Source organism: Lithobates pipiens, unplaced genomic scaffold (genome assembly GCF_037356315.1).
Source record: "Lithobates pipiens isolate NorthernLeopardFrog02 unplaced genomic scaffold, aLitPip1_a1.2 Scaffold_13, whole genome shotgun sequence".
Lineage (NCBI taxonomy): Eukaryota > Metazoa > Chordata > Amphibia > Anura > Ranidae > Lithobates > Lithobates pipiens.
In genome coordinates this window covers 355,999,756-356,013,537 of record NW_027507718.1, presented here as the reverse complement: position 1 = coordinate 356,013,537, position 13,782 = coordinate 355,999,756, and the positions used below count along the sequence as shown (strand labels likewise).

At 39.3% G+C, this 13,782-nt stretch overlaps 1 protein-coding gene across 4 annotated transcripts in view; it reads left to right on the top strand.

Annotated features, from left to right (window-relative positions):
- FSTL5 (follistatin like 5) overlaps positions 1-13,782 on the top strand; it is an 808,279-nt gene that overhangs the window by 141,603 nt on the left and 652,894 nt on the right. For all 4 annotated transcript variants that reach the window (XM_077477144.1, XM_077477141.1, XM_077477142.1 and 1 more), the window contains exon 2: positions 6,600-6,728. In XM_077477144.1, coding sequence (XP_077333270.1) covers positions 6,606-6,728 — 123 coding nt within the window. In that variant the 5' untranslated portion in view covers positions 6,600-6,605. The remainder of the gene's footprint in view (positions 1-6,599; positions 6,729-13,782) is intronic.

The window sequence follows — 13,782 nt, the reverse complement described above, 5'->3', positions numbered from 1 at the left end:
CCCTACATCAGGGAGCAGGTCAGAACCCACAGGGTCAGTCCACTGAGAAGAGTGAGAGATGACTGTGATCTGGGTAGAACAGAATTTTCTCTATCATCTCATTTGAGCCTACATTCAAAATTCTGGGAGAAATCCATATTCTGTGGCCCAATTGGGCAACTAGTGGTTCTTACATCCAGGTTCCTCTAAGTGTATTTCATCTCTGGACAAGATTTCAGAGTTAGATCTGCTAATATCTCCCTACTATTACAAGCTGGAAAGCTTTTTCCTAGGGGCCTGGGTGAAGCCCTAGGTGTGGATGCTGTGACAGATCAGGAAAGGTCTCACAAGCCATATGCTTCCCTTCCATTCTGACCCATATACAGTTTTATCCTCATTCAGGAGGTTGGCCTGGATGTCAACCAGAATTTTTGCTGGATGGGTCATTGCAGCTAGCCGTTATGCTTATAGAGCTTAGGGCTTGGTTCCTATGGAAGCAGTCACCACACACTCATCCATGTCTTCCATCAAGGCTGTTCTGGCTTATTGTGGGGTGTAGCTAACTTCAGTTGCTGTTAATATCCATCTATAGGGTTTCTGTTGGCTATGATGGAAACCCTACTTTTTTGACATCTCACCCATGTTTTTTGAGCTAGTTAGTTCCCAAATGTATGCTGCCATGGAGTCTGTCAGGAACAATGAAAATTTATAATGAAATTCTTAGCGTAATTTTCCTTTCCTGATGGACTCCATGGCAGCAGGAGTTCCTAATTAGAGTCATGTGTAGGCTAGTTAGGGAACATGGCCTCTGGCTCAGCTTGAAAATTTATGGGAGTGGGGTCCTGTGGGGTCCTATGGGGTAGGAGTGAGGGTGGGGCTACCCAAACGTATGCTGCAATAGAGTCCACCAGGAAAGGAAAATTACAGAAAGTATTTGATTGTAAATTTACCTTTTTTATGAACACCTGCCTTAACCCCAAATACCCCAGTATCCAACACTGGCTATCAGTAAATGTGTCAGAGCAGTCACAGTGACACTTTATAGCTTTTTATGTTCTGCATTTTGATATGGGGAAAATAAATTTACATACACTAAATATAAATGAAATTAACAGAATATTGGTGTTTACATCTTATCTGGAAAAAAATCATCCGAAATACAGGTTAGCTTGCAGAAGCCTCTAGCAAAATAATTTTTGACTGGCAAACTTAATTTACACTTTATGAGTAAATATATTTGTTGTTCCTTGTTAATGGTCTTCTGTAAAAAGCACATGAAGTCTTCAATAAAGGACATTCTAGTATTCATTTCAAAAGATGCCATCCTCTAATATTTATTTTATGAACTTGGAAACAGTTTGAGGATTTGATCAGCAAATGGAGGGTTGCCTTTCTAATCATTAGTGCATCTAAAAAGTTTAGCTGGTGACCTTAGTAAAAGTCAGCTACTATGGCTTTGTACTGATTGTTGAGACTGATAGCTTCTAAGGAAGAGACATGAGATGTGTACTAGGTTGCAGAATATTAGATTTTTCTGTACTTCCAAAGTACAGTTTATTTGAAGGCTTGAGTACAGAGAGCACAAAAAAGTGAATCCATACGTTGTTAAAAATCGGATTATATTAATAAAGACATTATTCTGTGAGTTTCATAATTCCTCTTAGAAATTCAAAATGCAAGGCTGTTCTTTGTTTCAGTTATCTTTCTCAATCTTCCAAATTGACCAGACAATTGCACCAATCCGCCCAAATATTAGCCAGGTCCAATATGGAATTCTGGATGCTGTTGCTAACTCCTCCAAGGTTGCATCACACCCCAAATTACAAATTATTGCAACTTGACAAGAAGGCACAGTATTAGCACAAACTTGTAATGCAGCTTTTATTTGTTTCATGACATTACCATAAACAGAACAAATAAAAGTTTGCGCCAACTGTATATTACCTTTTCCTGATTTTTTGGACTTGATTTACTGTATTTATTGGCGTATAACACTCACTTTTTCACCATGAAAATTGGGTGCAAATAGCGTGTGCGTGTTATACGCCAATACAAAAATTTTAGTTTTTCCTGAAACTTCCCTCTTAAAATGAATGCGCGTGTTATACACCTGTGCATGTTATACGCCGATAAATACGGTATTTCCTCTAAAAGCTGCTTATCTAACATGCCATTAGTTGAAAAGTGACAAATTTGTTTACCTTCTTGTCTCTTTAACCCTTGCCCCAATCTACACCACCACTGTGTTTGAACAAATAATTCCTGTTTTTGATAGGTCACACTCTATTTGACAGTGTTATTTAATGGATGCATATATGCATATTACTGTAATTTAAAAACCCAGTTCCTCTAGGGGTATACTGTATATAGTATTTTTCATCTAATAAAGTAACTACTCTAATTTTGCTAATGCAGAACACGTCATTTCTTTCAAACATCAAAGTCTGCAAAATAAACCGTACTTCATTCAAAATAATTGGTTATCTTATGAGTACCTAAAACAGATTTATTTTTATGATAGTTTGTATTTATTGTATGTTTAATAAATAATAATAATATTATATCATATTTTTTATTAGAGAAATACATTTTTGAAGGACAGATTTATATAGGGTGAAGTCTTGCAGGCATTTGGTTTTAGCCACAGTCATTCAATAGCACGACAATGTTTCTTGAGATTTCTACTGTTGTCAGTTTGCCAGGGTTGTAACGGTCGGGGCCTGATTCTTCGCATGGTTACAGGAGCAAGTGCATCTAGTGATGATGACAGAGGTGGCCAGGTTAGGACAGGACAGGGGAGAGATTATGTCATATAGGTGGTCAGTAGCAGAATAGAGAAGAGAAGGGTTAAGGTGGCAAATGTTCCTACAAGTAATTGTTTGCTGCTTGAAAGGAATGAGTGGTTGGAGGCAAGGATACAGTGAAACTAATGAGGTTGTGATCAGAGAGAGGAAGGGGGGTGTTTGTGAGGTTGCCAAGGTTGCAGAGATGGGAGAATACAAGGTCAAGGGTATTACCATCGGAGTGAGTGAAAGTATGTGTCCATTGTGCTAAGTCAAAAGATGAGGTTAAGTCGAGAAGTTTAGCTGTAGTTGGGCTGTTAATATTGACAAGAATGGTCACCAAGAATGATCATGGGTATTTCAGAGGAGAGAAAGTAGGGTAGCCAGGCAGAAAAGTCATCAAGAAAGCGTGATACCAGTGCAGAAGGCCGATAAATTGCTGCAGTCCTCAGAGAAATTAATTATAGCTACTAATTAATCTTAATGATTTTGAAGTTTGAAAACTTACCAAATCCCACACATTTACTTATTTTACTTCTCTGACACATGTACTATGCCCTTTGAGTAGGCACTGTTGTGTCACACATTTCACAGAGGTTGCCTTTTACTTTGTGGAGATGCTTAGAGGAGGATTTTTTTAGGAAGCATAGTTGGTATATGAAACATCCCACATCATCACTGCTGGCAGGCAGCACGGTACTATGGGCTATATAGTCCTTAGAAATCAAAAGTAATCCAAAGGAATGAGAAAAGAAGTTACAAGCATGCAGGCAATCTAAGAAGTTGTGGAAAGAGATAGCAACAGGCAGGCAGCAATCACAACATGAAAGGAGATTTATATACTGGATTGTCAATAATAACTGCTGTTTGTATTTGCTTTACAATGCTGATGCTGCAGAATGAATGTGTATGCTGTGACTATAGATCTCACTGAAGTACAGCAATTCTAAAAGTATTTGAATTTAATGGAATGGTGAGGTGTATTTGTAGAGCTACAGACACATTTTATCAATATTATTGGACCATGAAGCCACTTACATCTGTGTCTGTAAAATAGCTGTAAAAAGGAAAACGTATTCCTATACTATGGCCGCATGACATCCGATAGACATTAAATAATTGCTATACTTCAGTGGATCTTAAGAATGCTGACATTGCAGACTGGTCTTCTATATGGAAATCAGTTTGTGTTTCACTGGGTACCGATATTGTCATCTATTGATTTATCTTCATAAAAACACTGTGACTCTGCATGAATCTTGTAAATACTAGCTGAGTGTATGATGATACCTGATAATGCTTGAATGGACATTGATAAGTAGTTGATGAATTTTGTATTCAAGCATGTTGGAAAGGAGGTAATATTTTTCTACTGCCACATTATTCTAGGTGACTTCTTATGGTTAAGTTGTGTAATTTTAAATAGACTTATTGTTAATCTGGATAAGTTAAATCTTAATAAGGTAGATTCTATGAATAATATTATACGAACCAAGGTCTTTTATTAAGTAATAATTTTGAGCTTTATAAGTATACATTGTGCACGTTAACTATGTTTACATGCATATATAACCTAATAATGCCACTATATGGTCCACTATAAACAATAATCATGTTTTTAAACACAATGTTTATTTTTTGAATAATTGAAAGAGTTTTATGTATGGATTTAAGTTTAACCCATGATCATTTAGATTGATTGATTGAGCACTCATGATGCTGTCTGTGCAGCACAGTAGAAAAAAAAATACACATACAAACCATCGGACCAAAAAGGGCAGCTTGCCCTCTGTCCAGAATAACACAATTTACTTTTCAGATAGCAAGAGCAGTACTCAATTATGTTGCTAACACAAACCTCTATTCTTAAATGTTGTCAACAGGCAAATAAAGGAATAGACCATGCAGGTTTAGGTTGGAGGGCTCCAACCTGTTGGGGAATCCTAACATCTTTGGAATGCAAGGTCTTCCCATTGTATTGCACAGTGGCACTTTTATTTATTTTTCTCCACCTGTTTGACTCATCAGATGGTAGGGTGTGGGTCTTTGAGTCTGCCCTGAAGTCTGTGGGGGCAGATGTATTGCCCTGTGTTGCAGATGTGTTGCCCTTCATCTCATCCTTTCCTACCTAGAGGTTTCTCTTCATGAGAGTTTATAACCTAGGATTTGGTGGTCGGCTTTGGCTAGCTATGAGGAGATGTCTGCAAAGCGACTTGGTTGGGTGGCTAGGTGGACCAGAGTGAGTTGGGGGCGGGGGGGTCAGTTAGGTCTTCTTTCTCTTCATGACGATTAGCACACTTTGTGAAGTATTTTGTCTGTGTTCACATGCACTTTGTTGGTTCTTTTTTTTTTTTTTTTTGCACACCACACCATGGGCACGTTAGAAAATATCAACTTTGAAAGATTTTAAAACTGAACCTGACCCAGCATAAAACTAAGCTAACACCATTGTTAAAGGATAGGTTCCTTGTGTTTCCTGCAGGTACCTGTGTTAAACTGGTCATAGATGCATTGAAATTTGGCTGGTTCATCAGAATACAATAGCTCTGCAGAAGGGATTATCCCATCAGCACAGAATGTGTTCATGTGAGAATCAAACCCACGAAAAAAATGCCATCATCTATGGCATACTATAATATTTCAATTCATCTGTATCTGTGTGAAGCCTTCTTGAATCCTTGGTCCAGATGCACAAAGGGGCTCAAGATTAAACACTGCGGGCACCTCCTGCCCTTAATCACCATACCTTCCATCAATGCAAGTCATTTTCAGTTAAATGACAGGAAGAGGGTGAGGCTTTTCTTCAGCTTGGGAAGAAATTAAAGCTTCATGTAAAGCCTGCTGCTGGGATATTAAGGGCTCCACCAAAATACAGATACCAATTTAAAGATCTGTAGCCACCACTAAGTTCTAGTTCATGAGTACTGTTGTTAGGCCAGGTAAACTTCACTTTTAGGAATACATTGACACAGATCACAAACAGTGGCAGTCATTTAAACAGACAGAGCATGTGAATTATAATAATTACTTATAAGAACCATAATTTGTACAGTATTTGGGTGCATTGGAAAATGCTTGAAGTTCATGTTGATGCATTAATTATACCTGCATTTGTTAAAATGCCACATAGGCTGGATATTTTTTTAGAGTGAAAGACTGCTTGCTATAACATGACTGATATGCACAGAAAACTCCAATTTTAATATATATTTTTTTTAGAATGAGGTGTTAAATAGATGTAGGCAGTTGTTTTAGTAATGGTGATTCTGGTCTGAACTGTGTCACTTCTATAGTTAGGCCTCATGTACACTGCTGCTGATAAACGGACGTCCAGAGGCATTTGCCTGCTTTTTTCAGCTGCCCCTGAACTCATTCAAAGTTATCTTATCAGTCCATGTACACACGGAGGCCTTTTTTTGAAAACAAAAAAATTTGTTTAGACGCTGAGTTTAGAGGCATTTCAAGTGCTAAACGCTTCTAAATGCGTCTAAACACCATAACTTGTGTTTAGCCGCGTTTCGTTTACAGGCATTTTTCATTTTTGGGTTACTATCTGTCAAGTTAAATCGTTCAGGAGAGGTTGTAAAAACGTCCTGTGTACATTAAGCCTTAAAATACATAAATGTCCACTGGCTGAAAACTAGATAATTAGTCTAATGTGAATTCTGTAATGATGTTAACTTGATTGGTATTTGCCTGTCAAATTTGCAAGAGATCCTTGAAAACTATAATCCTTTACTGTAATCATTGCATTTATATGTCAAAGAAAATGTATACATATAATTATGTATTTTATCTTATGTGCATAGTATAATTGGTGTTTTCATGTTTTATCAGGACAAGATGTCATCCTGGCACACAGTTGTTTTATGTATGGGCAGCTTTTTCTTACTAATTCAAGGAAGACCAGCAAAGGAAGAGTTTAGTGTTAAGCCTTTTTCGCCATTCATCAGACTACGGCACAAGGTAAAACATAAATCTTTATTGGTACAGTGTATGTATCAGTATTACATGTATTAATAATTGCACTGCATTTCTAAAATAGAGAGTAAGCGTGACAAAAAGTGGTTGGGAAACAAATACCCCATGTGTCCTAATCAGGCCAGGCTGATACAGTAACAGGATGGGTAATTGGCACTCTGTCCCCAAGTTGAAGGTCAAAATCTGACGCTGCCTTTACTGAAATGTTTAACTTCAGACAGGTGTAATTTCTACTCCCAAATTCAGGAAGTTGGCATGTGTTTATGTTCTTCTGTGGGTTTTTTGCCCCATAGGTCTGTGGGACAAATGAGAATATGACTAAACATAACATAATAGGGGCAGTGGCCTGTCAAGGTATGTACTGTATGGTTGTATTTCATTTCAAGACCACTTTGGCTAGTTAATGGGAGCATTAACTTTGTTTCACACAAGCTAAGACTCCCAGCAGTGGTATCAGAATGCAATTGAACCTCTCACATACCCCATTGTTTTGTGGTTTGGTGTGGGGTAATATGCAACTTTATATAGAACAGTGAGTAACACCATTCTTAGAATAATTTGCCTTCAAACCAGGGTACCTTCTCTGAATGTATCTTCTGCTAATAGGAATAATGAAAAGAAGAGCACTTCCACACCATTTTGGCGGTCTGTTCCTGGTGTGGAACTTCCACCTCAAACTTGGTAAAGTAGGCCACCATGACTACACTGCGATGGTATCCATCTTCTGACATGTTGAGTGTAAGAAAGCGGATGGTCAGTGCTTCCAGTGGGGCACATGTGTGCCAAGTCAAAGGTCCTGCTTCCACATGAATTCTTTCTGCTATAAAGAAGGCTCAGATCCTCGACAGTGTGGCTACCAGGTCACTGATGAGTCATGGGAAAACTTTTTGTGGTACAGTGTACCATCCTTCAAAACAATACAGGACCACTCAGTCAGCATTAATTGGTTTCTGATAGTAGCTTTGATTTTGTTCTAGACCTGGATGACCTCTAATGGGAGGGTAACAACTGCAACCACTGTTTGTGTCTCTGGTCAGTTATACACTTCTAGTACATAAAAGAGATTCACCTGGAGCCTGCTAGTTTAATGGCTTTCATTGTGTATGTTTGGAACTGTCCCTACTTGACAGCTTCAGTATGCGGATGGAGATCTTGGCCACCTTGGCCACCTTAGAGGTGGTATTCTCCATTAGATGAAATCCCTCACTTGCCTCTCAAAAGAAGTAATAAGTTTGCAGCTTTAACACGAAAAAACTCGATTTAGAGCTGAGCCATCCCTTTCTTCAGCCTGTGATCTGCACTGTCTAATGAAAGCACAGTCAACAGCGGACATTCAGAGGGCATAATGGCTGCCTGGATGTGTTTTCTGGGGTCTCTCTACATGATTTTTTTTTTACTATACAGTGGTAGTAAGGTGGGTAGAGTGAACCTGTTTTTTTTTTTTATACAGTTACTTATTATAGTTATTCGATTAGTTATTCGATTAGGTATTTCAGACAGCATGCATTCTTGGAGCCAAGTGGAGTTCAAATTCATTTTAAATAGTTTAAGTATAGAATATTTAATCTATTCTTAATATGTATATACAAATACACAAGTACCGATATAGTGCTAAAAAAAAGTTAAGAGTAATTCTTCAAAACAAACTGGTATCACTGTTTAACATACAGGGTAAATATAATAAATTAAACCATCCAATGTATTTCAAAGATATGAAAGCTGATTAGTCAAAAGAGTATCTCTAAACAAGAGAATTCATTTTGGTTTATATCCGTCTATGTGGCAAAGCATTAAAACGCAGCAAAACTTGATTTTTTTTTTTTTTTTTGAGCTAGGCTATACAACATGCTGTGACAAGAAATAGTTGCTTGATTACTCAGCATGGTTTTTGTTTTTCTGTGTAGCTTGTACAGTTTGGAGAATCACAGCTGTAATGCATAATCGTGCTCTTACAGATAACAACATCTATCTGTAGCTCTGCTTTACATTCAGTAGAAAGGAATCACTGCATATTCTGACATAATGCTTCAACTGATGCAAAACCTTCTACAAATCCACTGTGACAAATCCCTGTAGAATAATACTTGGGTGGCAAAAAACATAAATATACAGTTATGTGACAGGCCTGAAGATATAGATATTGATGCTGCATCAATATCCATATATTTGTGCCCCCTTCATATTTGTATTGATGTATGGGAGGATATGTTAAAATACTTAATTGTTTTTTTTTTAATATAAAGTATTTCAGTAAAATAATCTGTGGTAATATAATATAAAATATGGCATAAACTCAGGATGCTGTAGAATGCACTTTTAACCACTTGAGACCCGCGCTATAGCCGAATGACGGCTACAGCGCGGATCTCCTTTGCCGGGACTACGTCTATTGACGTCATCCCATGCACGAGTGGCGCGTGCGGCGCGCTCTGTGATCGGCGAGTCTATGAGACTCGCCTGATCACCGATCCGAGCAAGGGATTGATCACGTGGTCATGTGATACAACGAAGCCGGTAATCGGCTATTATTCCTCCTCGCGCTGATAGCGCGAGGAGAAAAAAAAAGAGACGATCACCGGCGGCCGTGATCAGGACATCAGTCCCGATCACGGCCAGCCCTGCCAGTGCCCACCTGCCCCCTGCTTTGCCACATCAATAAAAAATGTGTCCCCCCCTGTCAGTGCCACCCAGCAGTGCCCACAGTGCCACCCAGCAGTGCCCACAGTGCCATACAGTAGTGCCACCCAGCAGTGCCCACAGTGCCACCCAGCAGTGCCCACAATCTGCCTCAACTAAGGTGCTGCACCCCAGTGCCACATATCTGTGCCCATCAGTGTCATCTACCAGTGCCCATCAGTGCCCAGCAGTGCCGCCCATCAGTGCCCAGCAGTGCCACCTATCAGAGCCACCTATCAGTGCCACCTATCAGTGCCCATCAGTCCCATCTATCAGTGGTACCTATCAGTACCCCTTAGTGCCACCCATCCGTGCCACCCATCTGTGCCACCCACCTGTGCCATCTTATCTGTGCCCATCTTTGCCCATCAGTGCCGCCTTATCTGTGCCCATCAGTGCCACCTTATCTGTGCCTATTAGTGCCGCCTTAACTATGCCTATCAGTGCCCACCAGTGCAGCCTATCAGTGCCCACCAATGCAGCCTATCAGTGCCCACCAATGCAGCCTATCAGTGCCCACCAGTGCAGCCTATCAGTGCCGCCTCATCAGCGCACTTCAATGAAGGAGAAAAATTACCTGTTTGCAAAATTTTATAACAAACTATTAAACATGATTTTTTTTTTGCATCTTTTTTTGTTTGTTTAGTAAAAAATAAAACTCCCAGCTGTAATTAAATACCACCAAAAGAAAGCTCTATTTGTTGGAAAAAAATGATAAAAATTTCATTTGGGTGCAGTGTTGTATGCCCACGCAATTGTCATTCAAAGTGCATCAGCGCTGAAAGCTGAAAATTGGTCTGGGACTGAGGGGGGTTTAAGTGCCCAGTAAGCAAGTGGTTAATGCTCTCAGAAGTATAAAGGTATTCCTAATGGAACCAAACTGGAACTATTAGTGGCAAACCAGAAAACACAAAAATCCTCAGAACCATATGAACCTTCCCTACCCTTCTACTAAACAGAAAAGTGTTTTGATTTCTGTATGTGTTTGTGTTGAAAAGAATTTCCATAACTTTCTGTCCTGTTTTGTACGCACTGCCATTAAGAAGGGAAGTTACACAGAAATGACCCAATGTGGACACAGACACACATTGCATGTGCCTACCTACTTTTAAACTGACAACCCAGGCCTGCTGATTACACAGGTGTGGTTCCCCTGTTATAGTCTGCAGGGCTCCTGATCTATTTACTTTAGGTACTTTTATAGTTCCTTAAATTTCACAATGCTATATATGTATATATATATATATATATATATCAGTGGTCATCAACCCTGTCCTCAGGGCCCACTAACAGGCCAGGTTTGCAAGATAACTGAAATACATCACACGTGAAATAATTTGCTGCTCAGTGATTGCAGTATTCTAGTCTGCATCTTCCCAAGGTAATACATAAAACCTGGCCTGTTAGTGGGCCCTGAGGACAAGGTTGATGACCACTGATATATATATATATATATATATATTGTACATTTACATCAGTCCCTGCCCCCAAGGAGCATTCAAGCTATGGTCCCTTACTTTTATTCATACACATACTAGGGCCAATTTAGACAGCAGCCAATTAACCTACCAGCATGTCTTTGGAATGTGGGAGGCAACCAGAGTACCCAGAGAAAACCTACACAGGCTCCGAGAGAACATTCAAAACCCAGACAGGTAGTGTCATGGTTGGGATTTGAACCTATGACCTTAGTGCTGCTAGGCGGAGGTACTAACCACTTACCCACTGTGCTACCACTGACAATGGAGCCCCACGGATTACACTGAAAGAGTTACCCTCTTGATATAACATGTGAGACTCACCCTCTCAATAGAATGTGTGTATCCTTGGGAGCACTGAGAGTGAGGTAGCCTCCCCATTCTGGTGTACTACTCCCCTACCACAGCTCTTGTGGTGGGAGCCATTCCCATGAATGAGCATTATCACGCAGCTAATGTCTTTTCTGTACCCCTTCCTACAGAAAACTAAGGCACTCATCTGAAAATATTAGAGCACTATGCAATGTGGTAAAGCCATAATTAAATAATAATACAACATTTGCACTCTCTGTCTGATCTGCACTGCGCAGAAGTGTTTCATAGTTTAGCAAAGAGGGTCCAATATTCCTTGTATAGAACTGACAGATTCCAATTTTTATACATCTTCAAGTGGTACTTTGACAGAGGTGTGCAGTGTTTGCTTTATCACTGGATCGGGCTTCATTTTTACTAATAATAATTAAAAGACCAATCATCATACTGTCACTTTATACAATTGATATGCAATGAATTAGGTTTCTGTGCTTTTTAAAGCCTAAGTTTACCTACAAAAAAAAGGAGTTAATAGAACTAAGGAGCTGTCAAAGGAACTCACCAAGTTTCCAACTTTGCCCACCCTTTCCACCCAACTCCTACATTCTTAGTATCCATTACTACACCTTTTATGAATTAAAAAGGATTTAAGAGCACAGTCTTTTCAATCATCTGCCCCCTCTCCATTTATATATATTGTTTCATTCATAGAAGCAGTAGTAATGGCTACAGTAAATAGAGGAGCTGGGTGGAAAGGGCGGGCATAGTTGGACACTCATGATGATAGCCTGTGACAGCCCACCAGTTCTTTTAACCTCTGTTGGATTGGAGGATGGAAATATTTAGCTGAACTAGAAGACATAAGCACAAGGGACACATCACACTGAACATAAATATTGTCCTTAGTGCTTTATTTGTATTTTTTTTGTGGGTAAACAAGGTAAAAGCAACTAATAAGGAATTGCCTATATTGCTGATATTTGCCTCTTTTGCTTGTTTGTCTTTATACTAATGGCACCAGATTGGTATGGACTGACCTGTGTCCAGATATTTTCAGTGTTCCTTGGTGTACAAAATATAAGGGGCTGTTATTAGGTATAAGTCCCCATTCACACTTGAGCATTTTGTAGTGTATTCCTTAAACCTGACTGTGCTCAACATGCAGAGTCCCATTGTTTGCAGTTGTGCCTCTTTGCATTTCAGGGCTCAGTTGCATGTACTGTATGTTTGCCCCCCCCCCCATGCTCATAGTACATTAAATCTTTTTTCAGCATACTCAGGCGTTTTTATGGCTCCCTAGATTTCAATGAAAGTGTCTGAAAAATTCCAATATTTCACTCCAATATTTCACTTGCCCAGCCCAAAACATGAACACTTGAAGCTTGTTGCACATAAAAACACTTTCTCAAAGCTTCTAAAATACTTAAAAAGTGCAAAAAAATCACAATATGCGCTGCTCTCGTGGGAATGTATGCCAACAAATACTACAGTAGATTCTACGACCAAAAAGTGTTCGGTTGCCTTAGTGGATCAGTAAGATTTTTTTTGCCATTTTTCTGAATAAATTGCCGGTTTAGGGTTCTGAGGATGTAGGTTTATTTATTTGTTTATTTATTTTTTTATCTAAAAGAATAGCTAATTGAAATTAGCTTGCATTTGGGCCCTGTCCTGTTGTGTACAACAGCACTGAGTAATGTCTTGCCTGACCTGCTGCCCTGCAACGGCAGCTTACTTTTTGGGTTATAACTAATTAGTGTTTGGACCGATCCCAAGCCTGAACCCTAGCTCATCACTACAGGGTAACTATGTAATAACAAAAACGTGAAGAATATATAGAAACAAACATTTCACAGCAGTGCTAAAAAATATATGTATATATAAAAAGTATCCATAAAAACATATATATAATACTATGTCAATATAAACGTGAAACTCCCTGTGGCAAAGACGGACGTGACAAAATGAGTCGGTGCATGGCTACACAGCAACTGTACTCTGGGACAGTGACTGGGGCTGTGTGAGTGTGAAGGAGCTGTAAGATCACAGCACATTGTCACTCGGCATTATTGAAATAACATTATGAAGGCTTGTTTGAATTGCATTTAATGTACGTGCAATACTTTTAAATCAGCTACCTTAAGTATTTTTACACTATTGGAGGCCCTGTCTTTTTGTTCCTTTTTGTTCCTACTTGTTCCTACTTTTTTGGAGTGAAAAGCTAATATCTGGATGGAGTTTGACGTCCATTAACAGCTCTTCAGTTTAACACTTAAAGTGGAAGTAAACCCTTCTATCGTTTTCAGTCAATGAAGCTGTCATCTTGGCCTCTAATGATTGTTCAACTGCCATAATGCTGCACATGTGATCAGTTATAAAACCAGCCATTGGATGGTTTGAAAGTTTGGTTGAGAGCACAACCAATGTGAAAGTTAGCATTTCCGGCATGCCGGGAATGTAAGTGTTTTTTCAAACTGGGTTTACTGCCGCTTTAAGTGTTATTTGCTAGACACAAGAGTGAATGGCAACAGCATCTGCTGAGCTTTTTTCTTGAGGTAGCTTGGCACTTTTCACTG